The sequence below is a fragment of the Myxocyprinus asiaticus genome, chromosome 22 (genome assembly GCF_019703515.2).
Source record: "Myxocyprinus asiaticus isolate MX2 ecotype Aquarium Trade chromosome 22, UBuf_Myxa_2, whole genome shotgun sequence".
NCBI classification, from domain to species: domain Eukaryota; kingdom Metazoa; phylum Chordata; class Actinopteri; order Cypriniformes; family Catostomidae; genus Myxocyprinus; species Myxocyprinus asiaticus.
The window spans coordinates 10,717,916-10,739,872 of NC_059365.1; the positions used below are offsets into that span (position 1 = coordinate 10,717,916).

General features: G+C 39.8%; 1 protein-coding gene across 2 annotated transcripts; it reads right to left on the bottom strand.

Annotated features, from left to right (window-relative positions):
- Window positions 1-51: 51 nt before the first annotated feature.
- On the bottom strand, window positions 52-21,874 carry kdm2ab (lysine (K)-specific demethylase 2Ab). 2 transcript variants are annotated; one of them, XM_051649597.1, is made up of 23 exons: window positions 21,710-21,874; window positions 20,691-20,729; window positions 19,396-19,534; window positions 18,977-19,055; window positions 18,819-18,865; window positions 18,534-18,712; window positions 18,349-18,455; window positions 16,358-16,451; window positions 15,798-15,951; window positions 13,750-13,865; window positions 13,515-13,641; window positions 9,829-10,097; window positions 8,044-8,121; window positions 7,696-7,962; window positions 7,494-7,625; window positions 7,337-7,417; window positions 6,808-7,071; window positions 5,178-5,210; window positions 4,160-5,025; window positions 3,047-3,210; window positions 2,818-2,964; window positions 2,495-2,707; window positions 52-1,507 (listed from the first exon to the last, which is right to left on the bottom strand). In XM_051649597.1, the coding sequence occupies exons 2-23, from the start codon at window positions 20,724-20,726 to the stop codon at window positions 1,326-1,328; spliced, it is 3,774 nt and encodes a 1,257-aa protein (XP_051505557.1). In that variant the 5' UTR covers window positions 20,727-20,729; window positions 21,710-21,874; the 3' UTR covers window positions 52-1,325. The 2 variants fall into 2 exon arrangements, with proteins under 2 accessions (XP_051505557.1, XP_051505556.1); XM_051649596.1 differs by having other exon boundaries at window positions 53-1,507; window positions 4,160-5,055.
- Window positions 21,875-21,957: the final 83 nt, after the last annotated feature.

The window sequence follows — 21,957 nt, forward strand, 5'->3', positions numbered from 1 at the left end:
AGATTATTCAGAATAATTACACAGCTCTCTGGAATACTTAATGCTGATTGGTCAGTAACGGCATTATATGGTTTAATATGTTTGCATAATGACTGTTAAACTGTACAATTTACCATTATGCCAGGCAACCGCTTTCTTCTCACATAATTTAAACTCAATCAATATTTCATTGACATTCAGAAGCAGGATAATGTACAGTCAGGCAGTCATTATTGTAATATAAACATCCTATAAAATCCCATATTACACTAGATAGGAAAGAGGGAAAATGCATAAATTGTTCTTGTCAGTAGTTGGATAAATTTCTTCTCTCAAGGAATAGCTACTAAAACAGCCTCATACACCCAAATCAAATATGATTACGTTAAGGTCAAATTACTTTTCTGTAGATTAGGTAGCTACCAATAATACTTAACCCAGTGCAGCTTGGTCTTGAAAAGTCATTGCACAAATTAATTTGTATCTAGTCTATGAGAATCCAATTAAATGGCTATGAAACAACTGCACATTTTAACATCTTCACAAGCCTAGACAAAACAAGCTAACTTAATTTAATTTAAATGAACTCAAGCTCACAGTTGTATTATTGTTTTTCTTTATTTTCTTGGAAAAAAAAACACAACAAAAAAAGTGAAAAAGGTTCTGAAAATAATTATAATGCTACAGATCTTTTTTTATCTGGCGTACTACAGGAGAGGAATACATTTACACAAGGGTGTTTATATATTTATATATATCTATACTCTTCAGATATTAAGGATGGAGAGGAATCAAAAACAAAAAAGGTATTCCTCTTGTAAAGTAATGTTTAAGGTAAGGGGATGAGTGAAGTGAAATCCAAATGCAGTGCCTCCACACTACTGAGGATAAATGAATGTGACTAGATGGCAGGATTGGACCAGAGTAGAAGCACAGAGAGGGCAAGGTTTTTAAAGGCAGACAGTAGGCTGCCCTGAAGTAGAAAACAACTGTAGAGGAATAGCACCTGTTGATCTCATAATAAGAGCCCATGGCATTACAGGCCTGAGAACTGATCTGATTGCCAATTGCAGTGTATTTGTGTGTACATAAAAGGGAAATAGTTACCTACAAAAAAAAAAAAAAAAAGGATACTCCTCACCCAGACCCATTTATACACAAGTCCAACACTGGATGCTTTGAGCTCCTCCTTCCAAAGCTTCTATACATGAAACTTGGTTCTCTGTCAAACAGAGAACCTCCCTACAGACAGAACCCGTCACACAAATATGGACTCTGCATTCTCTCTCTGACACGTCGCACTAATATTCACAAAGTCTTTCTCTCTCCCTGAGAAGGGTGAATTTTTAGGATATCCTCTGGATGAGTTTGTCATCTGATAGGCAGTAGAGGGCATTGGCAGACAGCTCAGAGATAAAGCTTTCGCATGCCTGCCGCGAGACTCCTTTGCAGCCGCGGAGGTCCAGTATGGAAAGACAGGACAAACGCCGCAAATACAACAAACATTTGTCTGTAAGGCGACTGCAACCTGAAGGCATAAAACAGGGAATGAATTTTAGGACTTATGTATTTTTAAAAAGATATTAAGGATAAAATACAAGCCTGAACAAAAGAACATGTATGTGTTTAAAGGAATATTCCAGGTTCAATACAAGTTATTTGTGGCATAATATTGATTACCACAAAATTATTTTTTACTTTTCTTTAAAAAAAAAAAAAAGAAAAAAAAAAAAGGTAAAAGTCTTGGTTACAGTGAAGCACTTACAATGGAAGTGAATGGGGTCAATCCATAAACATTAAAATGTTTTACAAAGTATAGCCACAAGTAGTAAACAATATGCGAGTTAACATGATTTTAGTGTGATAAAATTGCTTACGAACCATTTCTGTCTAAAGTTATAGCCAATTTTACAACATCATTGCTATATGTCTACAAACCCTAAAACAACTGTAAAAATGATGATTTAAACAACTTTACAGCTCAAATAATACATGAGTTTTAACGTAAGAATTACTGTAAGTGCTTTTATAAAATTATAAGCTTCACATTTCTGCCTTTAAACCCTCCAAAAATAGGTCCCATTCACTTCCATTGTAAGTGTCTCACTGTAACTTCGATTTATGCTTATATTTAAGTCAACTAAGATGGCATTCACAACTGATTTTACTACTGTAATGCAAAATGTTATTGTTGTAAGTATAATGATTTTATCCATTGGGAATTTATTGGATTGTGAAAAGTGTCCGTTCCATACCAGAACAGAATATGTTCTGAAAATGTTCAGAACATTATTATTATTTATTTTTTTTTTAGATTGCTTGGACTCTTTAGTTTTAAGACAGCCATCCTTTAAATTATGATATCTAGAAAGGATAGAAACATAAATTATATCATTAGAAAGCGGAGACCTTCCTTATTTACTGTAGTGCAAAAATCTCAAAATGTGATTTTAGGTCAATGCGACTCAAAATGATCAAGTCACACATTTTCTTACCCTGTTGGGTGTTTGCCTACCTGCCAAGTTGAGGTGTGTGAGTGTGTTGCGTGTGGAGGAGCCCACAGCACTGAGGAGGTTTAGAGCACCATCAGTGATGGGACAATGTGAAAGCTCCAGGCGAGTGAGCAGAGGCATGTGTCTGATGATCAGCCTCAGTGTGGCTTCAGTCACCTCCAGTCCACACAGCCACAGACACTGCATGTTCTTTAGCTGGGAACGGTTATCACTGCCTACAGACACAGGTTACATATATACCAAAAAATAGAGATGTATAATCAAAGGTCAGAATACAGTTTAGAAAAGCACTACAAGACACAGTTCATGACTATTTGCACATTACCTGGTGGATTCAGGAGCTCCCTGATTTGTTGGTCTTTGACACCATCAGCCCAGCGCAGGTCTAAAGACCGCAGTAAAGGACAGCTGGGAGAGCTCAGTGCTGACACAGATGCCCAATTACACCCTGATAGCACCAGATCTTTAAGGCCTGTCAAAGAGACAACAGTGATAAATATAATGTATTGTACTTTGTATTAAAACCGAAACAGTGATAATGTGAGAATAAGCACCTGGTAGTCGGTTGATGAGCCAGCTGAGCTGGTTCTTGGAGATTTTGGCCCAGGAAAGGTCCAGAGTGACAGGCTGCCGCTTGATGATGCCCGTGAGGGCCTGTGGACTTATTGAACAACATCGGCTCAAACTGATCCGCGTCCATAAACGCTTGTCGCAGCCCCTATAACACCAGCAAACTAGAATAAAAACACATTCTACATTCCAAAACCTAGTGTGATGCATCTGTAGACAGCACTTTACGACATCATAGGCACGCGACTAAGGTAGCATCGTATGTATTTTTGTGGTGAAGACAATCCCATAATATATTGTTGGGACATTTAAATCAATGGTGGCTAACATCAAGAGAAATGCTGATATTTCAATATAGTCTCATTCAATACCATAAGGAAGTGAAAAGAACGTTTAATTTAAAATATACTATTTTACCCCCATTATTGTGTGTGCTATGTACCTTTATGCCAACAGTACAGAGTCAACATTTATCGGAACCATGAGCAGAGGCTCTCATATGAAGCACAATTTATGTGGTGTATGTAAAGTTGCATATATAATGTTTAAGAGATTAAGTTAGGATGCTGCCTTAAAAGCCAAAAATCAAGGTTACAGTGAGGGACTTTGAGGGTTTGAAGGCAGAAATGTGAAGCTTATAAAAGCACTTACACTAATTCTATGTATTATTTGAGCTGTAAAGTTGTTTAAATCGTAATTTTTTTACAGTCATTTACATTACATCGTCATGGCAACAAGGTTGTAAAATTGGACAAAACTTTAAACAGAAAAGGTTAGCATGTGATTTTATCACACTAAAATCATGTTAACACGCATATTGTTTACATCTTGTGGCTTCACTTTTGAAACTATTTTAACCTTTACGGATCGGCCCGTTCACTTCCATTGTAAATGCCTCACTGTAACCCAGATTTTAGCTTTTTGTAAAGAGGGGCAAGTCCAAATTCATTTTTGTGGTAATAAATATTATGCCACAAATGCTGTCCATTGAGCTTAACTTGTACTGAACCTGGAATATTCCTTTAATAGGTTTCAGAACAGAGCCAAAGTATGATTTAGCCAAGGAACTAGCAAATATGTGGTAATCGTGCACTCACCATTTATACCAGCTCTTGCAAACCGCCATGCAAACGCATAGCTCTGAGCGAGTCAAGTAGCGGAACACAGACACCCACACCTCTCTCTCCCAGCCTGGCTCGTTCCCTCTGTTCTGCTCAGGTGAGGTATGCAAGGTGGAACTGGGGCAGTAGTTTGAGGATTTCTTGCTCTCCGATCGAGTCTTTTTCCCAATTCTTTCTTGAGTTAGGCGATGAGGGGAATCTTTTAAGTTAGATCTTACAGTTTGCACCAGGTCTGAGTGTTTGGAAGTACTCCTAGTCAGCATGTGTGACTTGTTCAAGTGTGATCTCTCTGCATTTGGATAAGGACTGTCTGTGTGAGGGGCACCGTTTCGCAGTGGGGGACGTAGCAGGGATTTGTGGTTTTGCGGAAGGCTTCTAGAGGACAAGTTGGCTTCCAATTTAGGTACAATGGCACTAGGGTCGCGCCTACCCCTTGATGGCTGTAAAGTCACAGTGACGCATGACCCCTGGGCTCTGACATCATTGTTTAGTACCACAGAAGTGTCCGACTGAGTCGGGTCTCCAACCTCACTGCCGCCCTCACTCTGCCCGTTTTGTTGGCCATCACCGTTCTCCTCTTCCCCTGCTTTTCCACCTCGTCTCTGCGGACGGTTCTCTTTGCCATCACATTGTCCATTCTCCTTCCTCTCCTCCTGTTCTTCTTCAATGGAATCATCCCTTTCTACCTCAGTCTCCATCCTTTCTCTTAGACCTCCTCCTCTCCCACCACCTCGGAGTTGTACTCCTCTTCCTCGATAGGAGGACGACCCTCTGCTGCGAGAGACGCTCCTGCCGGGCTCTGCTCTGAGCACGCTTCGTCTCTCCAGACCAGAACGCAGAAGCTTTGAAGAAAAAGTGACAGGCGAACGGGTCTGAGAAACAGACAAAGACAAAAGCAAAGACACAGGCAAAAGCAGCAGGTGAGCATGATGAGAGCATGGTTACAGAAGCACTGAGATGAGGGAAGCAGATGTTACTGGCTGAAATCACTCACCGACTGGATGATTTTGTTCCTCTCCAATTTTATCTACAACAGAAAACAAAAGTAAATCAGCCCTGCAACATTACAAAACTATCAGCATAAAGTCTGTACCACACTGCAGCTTATTCTGGCAAAGATTCTCTCATGTACTCACCCTCCCTCTGTTCCAAAACCATATGACTTTCTTCTGCTGAGCACAAACAAAAATAATTTGAAGAATGTATGAGGTGTTTTTGTTTTTTTTCTCATACAGTTCAAGTCAATGGAGTCCAAAACTTTCAAGCTCCAAAAAGCACATAAAGGCAGTAGAGTAATGCATCTAACTCAACTGGTATATTCCACATCTTTTGATGCAATACAACCACTTTGGGTAAGAAACGGACCAAAATTGAATTCCTTAATATAAATCTTCACATCTGGTCCAATTGGAAAGAACTGCATGGACGCTGTACGTGTTTGCCAGTTACTCACTCCCAGTATTACTCTACATCAATAAGACGTTGCATTTTCATTTTCTATAATTTACTATCAACCTTTTGGTGACCACTGAACATTTTAAAAGTATCCCTAAAAAAATCTGCAAAACCCACGAACCTAGCAACACTGTGTCTGGTTTGTGTTCATCATTGTGCGCATAATTCAAGCGCGAGGACGCGTCAACAAGCTTCTCTCATGAACACGCATTAGGAGAGCTGGGCATAAGAGAAGACTTTTAGTGAATAAAGACTGTATTTTTGGTTTGTTTCTTACCCAAAGCTATCATATCACTTCAGAAGACACGGATTAAACCATTGCTTTTATGCTGCCTTTGTGATCAATCTTTCGCTGTGTTCTGCAGAAGTCATACAAGTCTGGAAATGCATGAGGGTGTGTAATGATGAAAGAATGATCATTTTAGGGTGAACTATTCCTTTAAGACAGAAAGAAATCATCTGACCCACATGAAAAGTTTGCTTTGTTTAACATGATTTTTAGGGGTGGGTAAATCTGCAAACGGAGACAACTCTGAGAATGAAGTAGAATGTACAAATGTGGATGTACAACTCAATATAAAATATCTGGTTTACAGCCTTCTAAGCAAGTAACTCTTAATTTACTTTCTCCAATGCAAGTCTTAATTGGCTCTTGAATATCTTTTTGATGACATGAACCTTGTAAAAAAATCATTTTTCAGAATCACTCCCTGTAACAGCCTGGGAACTCCAACTTTGTTCCCTGGCAGACTGATTAACATTTGCGCCCTGATTACTGGACCACTGATAAGGGATTTTTAATTAGCGATGCAGGGTGACGGATGTGTAATGGCAATATGTAAAATAAGATATAATGATGGTGAATAAGATGTACACAAAATGGGACAAAATTTTAAAAAACATTTATTTTACAATATTTATTGAATATCCCACCAAAAAATACTTGAAAAAAGAAAATGTGTGATCTATTGACAAGGCTTTCAATACATTTTAAAAACTGACACTAGGCGGAATGACCACTTGGTTTATCAGCTAATCGGACATAACTAGGCCGATAATCTCAAAATGGCCAAATATCAGCCAATTAATCAGCCTGGCAGATATATAGCATTCCATTACCAACCTTGACTTCCAGAAATTACGTAAAACCAGTCAATCAGATGATTTACCCTTTTCCTGAGCTGTAACTCCAGTGCTCCTGCTCTCTTCCTGTTCTGCTGGTGTTGCAGCAGGAGTTTCTGGGAAGGGGGTGGCTGGCGTCTGGAGCGGGTTAGAAGCGGGGAACGGGGGGAAAGGGGTGGCCGACCTCTGCGCCGCATACGCAAGCCCCCCACTCCAATCCCCTCTCTGTGTGCTCGCTTAGCTGGAGTACCAGAGGAGAGACTGCCGTTGGACATGATGCTCTCCGTCTCCTCCTCACTACTACAGGAAGACTTTAGGAAAAAGCAAAAAATCATCAAATTTTGTGTCATCAGATCCAACTTAATTGGACTGGATCGCAATAAGTAGGCTACAATATTACTGACTAATAATTATTTGTCCCTGGCCACAAGGCTTTGGTTACACCAAGAGAAAAGTAATTTTAAAGTTCTCATTCTGATTATGAACAAAATGTTTAAAAATAAGAAAATTAGTAGGGTCAAATTTGATTTCATGTTGTCTTTAAATGGACAGCAGTAGGGTAAGAAGTGTGGATACCTCAGATTTCTTGCCCTGGACACATTTTGGACACTCCCAACAACTAGGAAGGTCTTTATTGATAACACCTTCACCTGGCACCTACAATATATAAACATGGCATTAATAACAGTACTTTAAAAGCTAAATCCATTGGTGGATAGACATATACATGTACCTTTATACATTTTGGATGAGTGATCTGAGCACATTCGGAGCATTCCATTAGTGTTTGGAAGGTCTCATATTCTTCGGACTCCTGATAGCCTCCCTTGCATATGGCACATACTGCAGTGAGAGGTAGCGCCGGCTAGGGACAGAACATGACAGTTAGATACATTGTGCACAAAAACGTAAAACACACAGTTGAAGACACTTACTGCAAGACACTGGCGGAGAACACAGCTCTTCTTTAGCCTGCCTGGTCCTCCAAACTTCCTCATGTCCCTACAGTAGTTGCAGTCGCCGCACTCTGTACGCAGACAGGCCTCACAACGCTTGCAGCGCACACGCCTGCGTCTCAGAGCTGAGATGGAGGAAGAAGGCTTCACAGGCCGAGGGACCGGTGGCAAAATGGAGGCTGAACCGGGAGTGCGGGGACGGTACAGCAGAGACGGGGAAGGAGGTGGTGGCTGATACCACGAGGGCTTCAGAGAGAAGTGCACATGTGTTTACTTGTTAAATATCAATGCTGGTAAGGATGGTGGTCACAGAACATGTGTGCTTACCCTTTTAGGCCATTTGACAATTGGTTTTCCAGTGTAAGACAATTTGGGGTTATCGTTGGAATGTTCCTCTAGCAACTTCTGTTGGGGCAGATAGAAAGAAAGAGAAAATTAGCACTGACATATTACTGACTGATGGTGCATGTTTCTAATAACATCCTCTTTCCATTACAACTGGACTACAAGTAAATGATTACTTCTAACAAAATGCAATACATTTATTAAGCATTGCACTATTGCGATAAAAGTGCAAATAAAATTTGATTTGTTCTTGCCTGTGCAAAACTTGCCGCCATGATGCTATAGTGTGCAGAGGTGTTTTTTAATATGTTGCTATGGTGTTTGGGATGGTTGCTTACTGGCCTAAGTCAAAACAGCTCTCCCTAGATAAGGGATTATTTTCAGGAGAAAACCATAATTCCAATCACTTAAAGTAATAGCACTTCTCTCCTTAAGCCACGAAATTTGATATACCGATGTCTCAGAATTCAAAGTCTGCTGGTTTCAAAGCATGTCGAATGGTTTCCCTCATCATATAGCCTATAGGTAAGTGCCACTTTCACAACTGTCACATCTGTTTATTTTTTGCGCGTTTTTTCTGCATTAACGTGAGAACAAGAAAGAATAAAAATTTAATATTACGTTCTTAGGAGTGGCAAATAATTTTGCGAAAAATGCTTATTACCAATATGACCATTATTTTATTTTGGTCAATAACTGGACGATAAATATCGGCAGCCGATTCATCGGTGCATCCATATAGATAATATTAAAGAGACATGTCTCTGCCAGTGCAGTACATGCACAAAGGTATTCCTGCATGTACAGGATGGGGAAGCGGGAAATCGCACTGCCACTAAGATGAGCCATCGTACTTGAACCCCATATTTGAAAGCACGCATCACGGCCGATGGGTCCAAGCTTTCTGGCCATAATATAGAAATAATATAATAAACGTTCCTCAGAGGGCTGACGACACATCACTGTTCGCCTACCCAATCATTGATGTTTAAAGGAATAGTTCAACCAAAAATGAAAATTCTCTCATTATTCACTTACCCTGATGCCATCTCAGATGTGTATGACTGTCTTTCTTCAGCAGAACACAAATGAAGTCTTTTAGAAGATAGAGCTCTGTCAGGTCCTTATAATAGAAGTATTTGTGTTCTGCTAAAGACAGACATAAACATCTGGGATGGCATTAGGGTAAGTGAATAATAAGAGAATTTTCATTTTTGGGTGAACTATTCCTTTAATTGTAGTTCTCTTTTTTTTTTCTTTTTTTTAATTTTATTTAAACCACCTTAGCTGCAAGTTTAAACTTAGTCCCTAACTGAGATTTAATACAGAGTTTGAAGTAATGGAGCAACAGGATTAAAGTTAACTTACATTTACTTTAAATTTAAATCAGAAATAAAACAATGGTCTAAATGTAACCCTGATTATTTTTCAAAAAAGGTTTAAAGTTTGGTTCAACAGAATTATCAGACAAACCTTGATTTAATCTAAAGTTTTAGATTATTCCTTGTTAGTGCAACCCACCCTTAGTATGAGCAATAGTAATAGCGACGTTTGCTTTACCAAGCACAACTAATATTTGCGTTGACATTAATGTAAATGACAAGTAAATTTTGCAAATGGCATTCCTATTCCATAACAACTGGAATACAAGTGATTAATAACAAAAAATGAATACAATAAGCTTGTGCAAACAAAATAATGTAACAATATATTGTTATAGTATACTTTATGTACAATAGAAATGTAACTATATTTCTATTTTTGTACCCTTAAATCACTGAGCAGTGCTGGAGCATTTCTGATGCCGGCTGGAACACATTTCTTGTGAGCTGGCAGCTCCTCCAACTTTCGCACTAATGCCCAAAGTCCCTCCAACTCAAAGGGTGTCAAGTGAACTTTCACCCCTGGACGGGCAAGCGGGGTGGGTGCTGCCTCTTCCTCAGTCTCAACCTTCAACTCTTCGTTGTCCTCTTCCTCTCCATTGTTAGCATGACCATTAAATCCTCCCTGTTTCATCACGTCTTCCTCCTTCAGCCCTGTGAATAATAAAATGGAAGTAATGATGTGATTGCGGTTAGTGGTCAACCGATATGGATTTTTCAAAGGCCGATGCAGATATCTAGGGAGCAGGATGGCCACTGGCTGATATCCATAATACAATTTAACAACAGAAAATCAGATGGACACAAAATTTCTAAAGTGAAATGCATACTTATTTTATTCAATATATTTACTCAAATTTGCATAAACTGGAGAAAGAAAAAACGCATGGTTGAATGGCAACGCGTTCAACAAGCCACGTGATAAGATGCACGGGTTGACTGTCTCAGACGCGGAGGCAACTGGGATTCGTCTTCCGCCACCCGGACCGAGGCGAATCACTACGTGACCATGAGGACTTAGAGCGCATTGGGAATTGGGCATTCCAAATTGGAAGGAAAAAAAAAAAAAACCTGCCTTATATTGTGTAGGTCCCTCTTGTGCCACCAAAACAGTGCCAACCTGCATCTCAGAATAGCATTCTGAGATGATATTCTTCTCACTACAATCGTACAAATCGGTTATCTGAGTTACCGTAGACTTTGTCAGTTTGAACCAGTCTGGCCATTCTCTATTGACCTCTCTCATCAACAAGGCATTTCCATTTGCAGAACTGCGCTCACTTGATGTTTTTTGTTTTTGAAACCATTTTGAGTAAATTTAGAGACTGTTGTGCATGAAAATCCCAGGAGATCAGCAGTTACAGAAATACTCAAACCCGTCTATCTGGCACCAACAATCATGCCACGCTCCAAATCACTGAGATCACATTTTTTACCCATTCTGATGGTTGATGTGAACATTAACTGAAGCTTCAGACCCGTATCTGCATGATTTTATGCATTGCACTGCTGCCACACGATTAGCCGATTAGATAATTGCATGGATGATTGCTGGTGCCAGACGGACTGGTTTTAGTATTTCTGTAACTGCTGATCTCCTGGGATATTCAAGCACAACAGTCTCTAGAATTAATTCAGAATGGTGCCAAAAACAAAAACATCCAGTGAGCAGCAATTCTGCGGATGGAAACGCCTTGTTGATGAGAGAGGCCAACAGAGAATGGCCAGACTGGTTCGAACTGACAAAGTCTACGGTAACTCAGATAACCTCTCTGTACGATTGTGGTGAGAAGAATAGCATCTCAGAATGCTGTTATGAGATGCAGGTTGGCACTGTTTTGGCGGCACAAGGGGGACCTACACAATATTATGCAGGTGGTTTTAATGTTGTGGCTGATTGGTTTATACTTATACAATGCTTAAATAACAAACATGGCATGTGAGGATGACATTTATTTTTTTTCTCTGTTGCTTAACTTTATTTCCAGATATTCCAGAGTTGTTGCCATGTTTGTTTCCTTAACTTTCCATTGTAATCTGCAGCTGAATTGTGCTGCAATATACATGGACATGAGGGACAGTAGTCGATATTTAAAATTGGTGTATAAATAGGCATAGTATATAGTGTGTGTGTGCGCGATTTTCCCACTGTACTCCCAGAAAGCTTGAATTCTTTCCACTATGTAGACTTGTTGACATGACGTAGGGCTACATCCTATGAGGTTATCCAGTCTGTTCCACGCACACTTCAAAAACCTGTAAGGATGCTGCTTATGCGTTCACATGAGCCGCGTTCTCCAGGAGAAACCTAGGTGTGTTAAACCGTATTCTCCTAATCCCTTAAGTAGCAAAAGGAAAATGCATTTACATGACGTTTCAGAACACCACTTCCTGCAAAAACCCTGGAATAAACAGTTCTTAAGTGCATGTACAGTTGTGCTCAAAAGTTTGCATACCCTTGGAGAATTGGTAATATATGTACCATTTTTAAAGAAAACTTGAGTGAGCAGGCAAAACACATTTCTTTTTATTTCTTATGGGATTCATATTCAACTGTAGGTTATAACAGAATGGCACAATCATACAACAAAACATGGCAACAAAGAAAAAACATGACCCCTGTTCAAAAGTCTGCATACCCTTAGTTCTTAATACGGTGTATTGCCCCCTTTAGCATCAATGACAGTGTGCAGTCTTGTGTAATAGTTGTCTGAGGCCCCAAATTCTTGCAGGTGGTATAGCTGCCCATTCGTCTTGGCAAAATGCCTCCAGGTCATGCAAAGTCTTTGGTCGTCTTGCATGAACCGCACGTTTGAGATCTCCCCAGAGTGGCTCGATGATATTAAGGTCAGGAGACTGTGATGGCCACTCCAGAACCTTCAACTTTTTCTGCTGTAACCACTGGAGGGTCAACTTGGCCTTGTGCTTAGGGTCATTGTCGTGCTGGAAAGTCCAAGAGCGTCCCATGCGCAGCTTTTGTGCAGAAGAATGCAAATTGTCTGCCAGTATTTTCCGATAACATGCAGCATTCATCTTGCCATCAATTTTCACAAGATTCCCCGTGCCTTTAGAGCTCACACACCCCCAAAACATCAGTGAGCCACCACCATGCTTCACAGTGGGGATGGTATTCTTTTCACTATAGGCCTTGTTGACCCCTCTCCAAACATGGAGCTTATGGTTGTGACCATAAAGCTCTATTTTGGTCTCGTCACTCCACATTACAGCGTGCCAGAAGCTGTGAGGCGTGTCAAGGTGCTGACATTTGTGGCATTCGCACAGTAAAGGCTACTTTCTGGCAACTCGACCATGCAGCTCATTTTTGCTCAAGTATCATCGTATTGTGCTCCTTGAAACAATCACACCGTCTTTTTCCAGAGCAGCCTGTATTTCTCCTGAGGTTACCTGTGGGTTTTTCTTTGTATCCTGAACAATTCTTCTGGCAGTTGTGGCTGAAATCTTTCTTGGTCTATCTGACCTTGGCTTGGTATCAAGAGATCCCCGAATTTTCCACTTCTTAATAAGTGATTGAACAGTACTGATTGGCATTTTCAAGGCTTTGGATATCTTTTTATATCCTTTTCCATCTTTATAAAGTTCCATTATCTTGTTACGCAGGTCTTTTGACAGTTCTTTTCTGCTCCCCATGGCTCAGTATCTAGCCTGCTCAGTGCATCCACGTGAGAGCTAACAAACTCATTGACTATTTATATACAGACACCAACTGCAATTTAAAAAGCCACAGGTGTGGGAAATTAACCTTTAATAGCCATTTAAACCTGTGTGTGTCACCTTGTGTGTCTGTAACAAGGCCAAACATTCAAGGGTATGTAAACTTTTGATCAGGGCCATTTGGGTGATTTCTGTTATCATTATGATTTAAAAAGGAGCCAAACAACTATGTGATAATAAATGGCTTCATATGATCTCTATCCTTAAAGATAAAAAAAATTTAAAATGTTTGCATGATCAGTCATATTTTCAAAATCAAAGCCAAAATTTCACAATTTCTGCCAGGGTATGCAAACTTTTGAGCACAACTGTAAACTGGTTCATTGATCGTGCACTAACCGATGCCCAGTGAGTGCTTCTGGAACTCAGGTGTGAGGTGTGAAGTGTTGGTCAGACAGTACAGGTAACGCTCCAACACATACCAGCACATTTCAAAGTAGAAAGGGTAGCGGAACTTAGCAGGGACCTTCACAGATAACAAACGATAGATAAAAAAAAAATAAAAAAAAGAATTAATAACAAATGGAAAGTGGTGAAAATCCAAGAGTATGTGTGTCTGTATGAGTGCTCTCACCCGTGTACGGTCCTCAATGTTGTAAATGTTCAGCTGCATGGGAATGTTAAAGCTGTGCAGAAAATTACCCCCAAACACTAGAGTATCCTGTGGAGTGTACACGGCATGGATCCACCCTACACACAGACACATCTCTTTGATGCCAGAAAACTAGACAATAAACCAATTTCATACACTACAGCGTTGAGTATTAATACTATGTTTACATCAACAAGGAATGCTTTTATATTACAAATGCAAGCATAAAAAAATAAAAAATAAAAAATGTAAACATTTTAAACTATTAATCAGACATGTCAGGTACTACAGGTGCATCTCAATAAATTAGAATGTCGTGGAAAAGTTCATTTATTTCAGTAATTCAACTCAAATTGTGAAACTCGTGTATTAAATAAATTCAATGCACACAGACTGAAGTAGTTTAAGTCTTTGGTTCTTTTAATTGTGATGATTTTGGCTCACATTTAACAAAAACCCACCAATTCACTATCTCAAAAAATTAGAATACATCATAAGACCAATAAAAAAAACATTTTTAGTGAATTGTTGGCCTTCTGGAAAGTATGTTCATTTACTGTATATGTACTCAATACTTGGTAGGGGCTCCTTTTGCTTTAATTACTGCCTCAATTCGGCGTGGCATGGAGGTGATCAGTTTGTGGCACTGCTGAGGTGGTATGGAAGCCCAGGTTTCTTTGACAGTGGCCTTCAGCTCATCTGCATTTTTTGGTCTCTTGTTTCTCATTTTCCTCTTGACAATACCCCATAGATTCTCTATGGGGTTCAGGTCTGGTGAGTTTGCTGGCCAGTCAAGCACACCAACACCATGGTCATTTAACCAACTTTTGGTGCTTTTGGCAGTGTGGGCAGGTACCAAATCCTGCTGGAAAATGAAATCAGCATCTTTAAAAAGCTGGTCAGCAGAAGGAAGCATGAAGTGCTCCAAAATGTCTTGGTAAACGGGTGCAGTGACTTTGGTTTTCAAAAAACACAATGGACCAACACCAGCAGATGACATTGCACCCCAAATCATCACAGACTGTGGAAACTTAACACTGGACTTCAAGCAACTTGGGCTATGAGCTTCTCCACCCTTCCTCCAGACTCTAGGACCTTGGTTTCCAAATGAAATACAAAACTTGCTCTCATCTGAAAAGAGGACTTTGGACCACTGGGCAACAGTCCAGTTCTTCTTCTCCTTAGCCCAGGTAAGACGCCTCTGATGTTGTCTGTGGTTCAGGAGTGGCTTAACAAGAGGAATATGACAACTGTAGCCAAATTCCTTGACATGTCTGTGTGTGGTGGCTCTTGATGTCTTGACCCCAGCCTCAGTCCATTCCTTGTGAAGTTCACCCAAATTCTTGAATCGATTTTGCTTGACAATCATAAGGCTGCGGTTCTCTCGGTTGGTTGTGCATCTTTTTCTTCCACACTTTTTCCTTCCACTCAACTTTCTGTTAACATGCTTGGATACAACACTCTGTGAACAGCCAGCTTCTTTGGCAATGAATGTTTGTGGCTTACCCTCCTTGTGAAGGGTGTCAATGATTGTCTTCTGGACAACTGTCAGATCAGCAGTCTTCCCCATGATTGTGTAGCCTAGTGAACCAAACTGAGAGACCATTTTGAAGGCTCAGGAAACCTTTGCAGGTGTTTTGGGTTGATTAGCTGATCGGCATGTCACCATATTCTAATTTTTTGAGATAGTGAATTGGTGGGTTTTTGTTAAATGTGAGCCAAAATCATCACAATTAAAAGAACCAAAGACTTAAACTACTTTTCCACGACATTCTAATTTATTGAGATGCACCTGTATATCTTCCAGCAGAAGGATGCCACTTAATAAATGTTTAATAAAATTGTGCTTTAATGAAAAAGTTTATCCTTAATATTTGTGACTATATTCACAATATAGCATGGCTACTCAAACCATATTGATGTATAATGCATACACACATTATAATGACAAATGAGTCTCCGCCAGTGCAAAACCCATTTGAGTTGAACACTGAAAAGGGCATCATTACTAATGATATAAGTGTGCATACCTGAGGGGATCATGAATGTGTAACCATCTTTCAGTTCAATCCGTTGGCACGCGGTGGCTTTATCACCAAGAAAGATGTCACCCTGTTTCCCTGACAACACCCAGTTCTCATAGAGCTCCAGGTTCTGAGGTGTGGGCGGGATCAGCCAGAACACCTGAGAATATTCATCATAAGGACAGGTAATTATCAAATACCAAAGGGAGACACCAATACAAAGGCTCAGCACATTTTTTAATCCCTCAATTACCAATGGCAACAGGATTTGAGAGGGAGAGGCTGATCCTAAACCTCTTACAGTACAGCCATTACAGTTAAGTGAGTGAAAGATCATGAAAATGACAACGCTGATCTGAAGTTTAAAGATTTAAGAAAGCATAAATTTGTCTATATTTGCAGCATAATGCTGTTTGAAACGTTTTTGTTGCATAATGCATTCCGTTTCATGCACTATTAAAAACAGTATAAAATAGGTAGTAAGCTAGTATCCCATTTCGTACAAAGCCTCACACTACATAGTCAAAACATACCACATAGTTCGGTACCTTTAAGTAAGCACTCACCTTTCCCCCCCTGAGGATGTGATACCAGACTGATGTGCCACCAAAGTCTATGTGGAAATCTGTGAAGCATCCCTCGACACTCATCAGACAATACCTGCAAAACACACGACTGGTATTAACAACCTTGATTAGCCAAGCTTATTTTACCCCAGCTTTTATACAAAAAAAAGCAAATGAATGTTTAAAGGGGCCATGTCATGAGGAATCAAATGTTCCTTGATATTTTTATACATCAGAGGTCATTCTACTATAAAAAGATGCTGTAAATGTCAGAAATCAAATCTTATTCCTCAATGCAATAAAAGCATTTATTGAAACCAAGCTGCAAAAACACCTTGTTCTCTACTTCTGTGACTTCCCTACGTCACTAGGGGGCTCATTAATTCATGACCGCCTCTACAGCATCAACATCAACTACTTCACATCATTGTACCCTTGGCTCCTCCCACTGGTGCTCAGTTCGTAAACAGAGCATGACAGACAGGTCTAGTGTGGCCTACTAACTATTCCTGAACACCAAAGGGGACCCATCTGGACCATTTTGAATTATTTTTGTACATAAATTGCAGTAGACAGACACCTTAAACCATTGTTATGCATCTTGTGCCACTTTTAAAAGATGCAGTGTCAAGTTACAACTCTGAAAAGGAGACCCATTCTGTTTCAGTATTTTTAATTGTTGGTGTATGCAAACATGCACTAGCTGGACGTCTTTGACCGTTTTTATGCGTTTCCTGCGCTGTGTGCATCAATACAGGATGATACTGTACGTGTGCGCGTATTTCAGCAAAGACTGTATGTTTTTTCAGCTCATATCAGCGTGGATTGCTTGTGAACCAGTCATAATGATTCAAGCTGTGCAAAGGAACTGTTACTGAAGGATGGGGAAGTTAAAAACACTATTGGACCCTATCATAAAACTGTACCAAAAACTGTGCCATTTAATTCATGAATATTTCAAATGTCATGACTGTTTGATAGTTTATGGTGTTGCTGCGCTTGAGTGAACAGTTCAATATACACCAATCAGCCACAACATTAAAACCACCTGCCTAATATGGTGTAGGTCCCCCTCATGCCGCCAAAACAGCGCCAACCCTCATCTCAGAATAGCACCACAATTGTACAGAGCGGTTATCTGAGTTACCATAGACTTTGTCAGTTCGAACCAGTCTGGCCATTCTCTACTGACCTCTCTCATCAAGACAATTCCGTCCACAGAACTGCCGCTCACTGGATGTTTTTTTGTTTGTTTTTGAGACTGTTCTGTGTAAAAATCCCAGGAGATCAGCAGTTACAGAAATACTCAAACCAGCCCATCTGGCACCAACAATCATGCCACGCTCCAAATCACTGAGATCACATTTTTTCCATTATGATGGTTGATAAAAACATTAACTGAAACTCCTGACCCATATCTGCTTGACTTTATGCACTGCAGCCACACGATTAGCTGATTAGATAATTGCATGGATGATTGCTGGTGCCAGACGGGCTGGTTTGAGTATTTCTGTAACTGCTGATCTCCTGGGATTTTCACACACAACAGTCTCTAGAATTTACTAAGAATGGTGCCAAAAACAAAAACATCCAGTGAGGGGCAGTTCTGCGGATGGAAACGCCTTTTTGATGAGAGAGGTCAACAGAGAATGGCCAGACTGGTTTGAACTGACAAAGTCTACGGTAACTCAGATAACTGATCTGTACAATTGTGGTGACAAGAATAGCATCTCAGAATGCTATTCTGAGATGCAGGTTGGCGCTGTTTTGGTGGCACGAGGGGGATCTACATAATATTGGGCAGGTGGTTTTAACATTGTGGCTGATCGGTTTATTCGGATGCAATGTGTTGGATGTGCGTTAGGTGCAAACCCTGAAATTTAGATTTATAACAATAAAAAAAAAAAAAAGAACAAAAAAAAAGTATATGTCGTGACCCCTTTCATTGCAATTAAATGTGCATAGTGCAACGAAAAAAGAAAAAAACTCACTTCTGTACTTTAGGGTATTTCATATCAATGATGGCATTGGTGGAGTCTCTCTGTCTCTCTTTTAGATGCCTTGGCCACATGTTGTCTACCCAGTCAATCATGTCAACCTAATACAAATGTAAACCAAAAATAAATAAACTCTCCTTTGCAAACACACAAAGGCTTGTGTATGTGTTTGTATGTACCGAGGCAGGTCTCTTGACTAGATGCTCTAGTTTTGTGTGGCTAAACTCAAGGCTAATGACATTATACAGCTTCTCCCTCTCCGATGCAGGTGTCTCGTAGTATCTTCTCCACTGTTCCATTGACATCTCAATGCCTTTTTGAGTAGTCACATCCATCACATCAATCATTCTGCGACTGCCTATAAGAGCAATGGAGGGTAATATTAGTAACCATCACAGATAATGAAACTGAGAATAGGCAGCAATGTACAAAGCATGAGATTGAACTAAAATGTTTCTTCTTACCCACAAACAATTTCACATCACTGACACTAAAGTTTGAGGCAGGCATCCTAAAGGACACAGAGAAGTAAAGATAGATAAGTATCAGGTAAGTTAAATATAGTCTGACAACGTGGGAAAAAAAACAGCAGTATGAAATGGCATGATGAAATGAGCCATACGTAATTCCAAGCCCGTCTGCTTTCTTAAAGATAATGGGGTCACGGAGTCCCTCCCGTTGGATGTACTCCAAGGTGAAGTCTGCAATGAACAACATACACAGTTAATTTGCATCTCCAAATAGGTCAATCAAGTAATGTCATTTTTTTCTATAGTACTTTTCGCAATGCAAATTGTTTCAAAGCAACTTTACAGAAAACAGTGTATTGCAACCCCCACTGAGCAAGCCAAAGTGACAGTAACTGACCCTGGCTTAGAAATACTCCCAATAAATTTAGTTAGGATAGGGAAGAAACCCTGTGAGGATCCAAAACTCAGTATGGGAGTCCTATGGCTGACACATAAAAGAACATGCCAGTAATTCAATATTAACTCGCTACTTAATTCAGTGCCAGAATTGAACAGCAGGTTTCACACAAACCTTTTCCATCCATAATTTTGACCAGATCTGAGCTGTATCGATCACACTGGAGTTTCTCATCAAGATCAAAGGACCTCTTTCCCTCGATCTCGTCATCTGAAATGCCATCATCCTGGTAACGCCGGCGTGTGCCGGTACGCTGTAAGCACAGGACAGGTTGAGTAAATAGGAGACTATACAAACAATAAGTACTGCAGAATAGAAAACCAAATGCCATTTGTGCTGTATTTGAGTATGAAGAGCCTAACTTTTATATAAATGGCAACCTAGGTTATATCTACTTTGACTAGTTCCACACCTTACAGTATATAGAGACAACCACAGAATTAATTATATTATTTAAGATAGATCAGGTGTTAAAGGGATTGTTCACCCCAAACTAAAAATTCACGCCATCCCAGATGTGTATGAATGTCTTTCTTCTGCTGAACACAAATGAAGATTTAAAATTTTTTTTTATTATAGCTCTGTAGGTCCATACAATGCAACTGAATGGTGGTCAGAACTTTGAAGGTCCAAAAAGCACATAAAGGCAGCAGAAAAGTAATCCATACCACTCCATTGTGTAAATCCATATCTTCAGAAGCGATATGATGGGTGTTGGTGAGAAACAGATCAATATTTAAGTATTTTTTTTACTTTTATTTTTGATGATTCACATTCATTGTACATAATTGCCACCTACTGGGCAGAGAGGAGAATTTTTAGTTTAAAAAAACTTAAATATTGATCTGTTTCTCACCAATACCTATCATATCGTTTCTGAAGACATGGATTTAACAACTGGAGTCTTATGGATTACTTTTATGCTGCCTTTATGTGCATTTTGGACCTTCAAAGTACTGGTTACCATTCACTTGCATTGTATGGACCTACAGAGCTGAGATATTCTTTTAAAAATCTTCATTTGTGTTCAACAGATAAAAGTAAGTCATACACATCTGGGATGGCATGAGGGTGTGCAAATGATGGGAGAATTTTCATTTTTGGGTGAACTATCCCTTTAAGGTAACATACGAATGATAGAAGGGTGGATTTTTACAGCTGCTGTGGCACAGACAAACTGATAACGATGTCCAAATACATGAGCATAAGATCAAGTTTTGACAGACTCTTCCTAGAGGTGTGTTCACTGTAACATCAACAAACCGCTGTGGTGTGACGTCATGCCTCGAGCGCCAGCTGTTGACAGTGTGGCGATATTACAGTTCCACTAAAACTAGTACTACTCAATTAAACGATTCTTCCACACCAGTTTGGTTTGCAAATACCTATTGGGTAAAATTGAAACTCACCAGGCGTTTGCTGTAACGGGAACTCCCCTCTTCCATGCTCTAAAAACGAAGGCATACATCAGTAATGGTTCTTGCAGATACCAGTGATAAATGGCATCAGGTGCAGAGAGTATAACGGCACAAATTAATCATCTATGCCACCTTCTTGAAGTTGAAACAGCTGAAACTAGCATGATTTGACAGGGATATTACTAAATGACCACCAGCCCTTGAGAGCAACTTATATCTTAACTTTAAAGTTTGCATTTAAATTTGCATACTGTGATCAAATAAAAAAATACAGGGACATTTTTATTTATTTCCTCTAAACAGACAAATGTAGCCAGTGAGACTAAAACTAACCTGATACATATTAAAAGTACAATGATTTAAATCAAGGTGTAAAATCACTGATTCATTGGCTGCGTCTCAACACCAAGTGAGCTGCCTACCCAGACAGCAACTTTGGCCATCACAGGCGCGTTCCATTAAGCCCATGGAAACCAAAATTGTTGTCTAGGTAGGCAGCTGACGTGGTTTTAGACAAAGTCATTATAACAATCACTAAGATGAAATCAGACAACAGAGCCCGTTTAAATGCTACCAACTTCCCATTCCTAGAACTATAAATCAGAAACAAACACATTTGAAATGCCAAACAGTCGAATATCTTCCTGCCTGATAAACGTTAGCTACCGATAAAGTAAATGAACACTGAGGGGGTGTGTAACTGACAGATAAGTGACATTTATTGCAGTTGAAGCCCCTTTCGTGTAATGCTACTAGCCTGAGTAAACGCTGTGCTACTTTGGGCGTGGGAACCGATAAAAAAGGCATTTAATTTCACATTTAGGTTTAGATTAAACACAAAAATCAATTTTAACTGTTCAGTTAATAAAATGCAGTCAGTGGGTTTAAAGTACCAGAGTCAAGCCCCTGACAGTGGAGGCTAACCGGCTAATCCACTAGCATTTCCATTGACAACCCACGCTAGCCCGTTAGCCTGCTAGAAACAAAACAAAAAGACCTTTAAACAATACCTAAGCTTCAAATTTCGCTCTCTTCTGATAGTGTCACGTCGCTGTGTGGAACTTGACTTAAAAACCCCCGCTGAGCTGAAAATTCATCCTTTGCAATGGTGTCGCTCCTTACATGATATTCTTATTTTTATACGATAAAGTTAAATCAATCCGCTTTCATCCGCCATTTTCAGATTGTCATGACACACACACGCACACACACCACTACTGTCTACTTCTTAGACACGCCCACAAACTGAAAAGCCAAT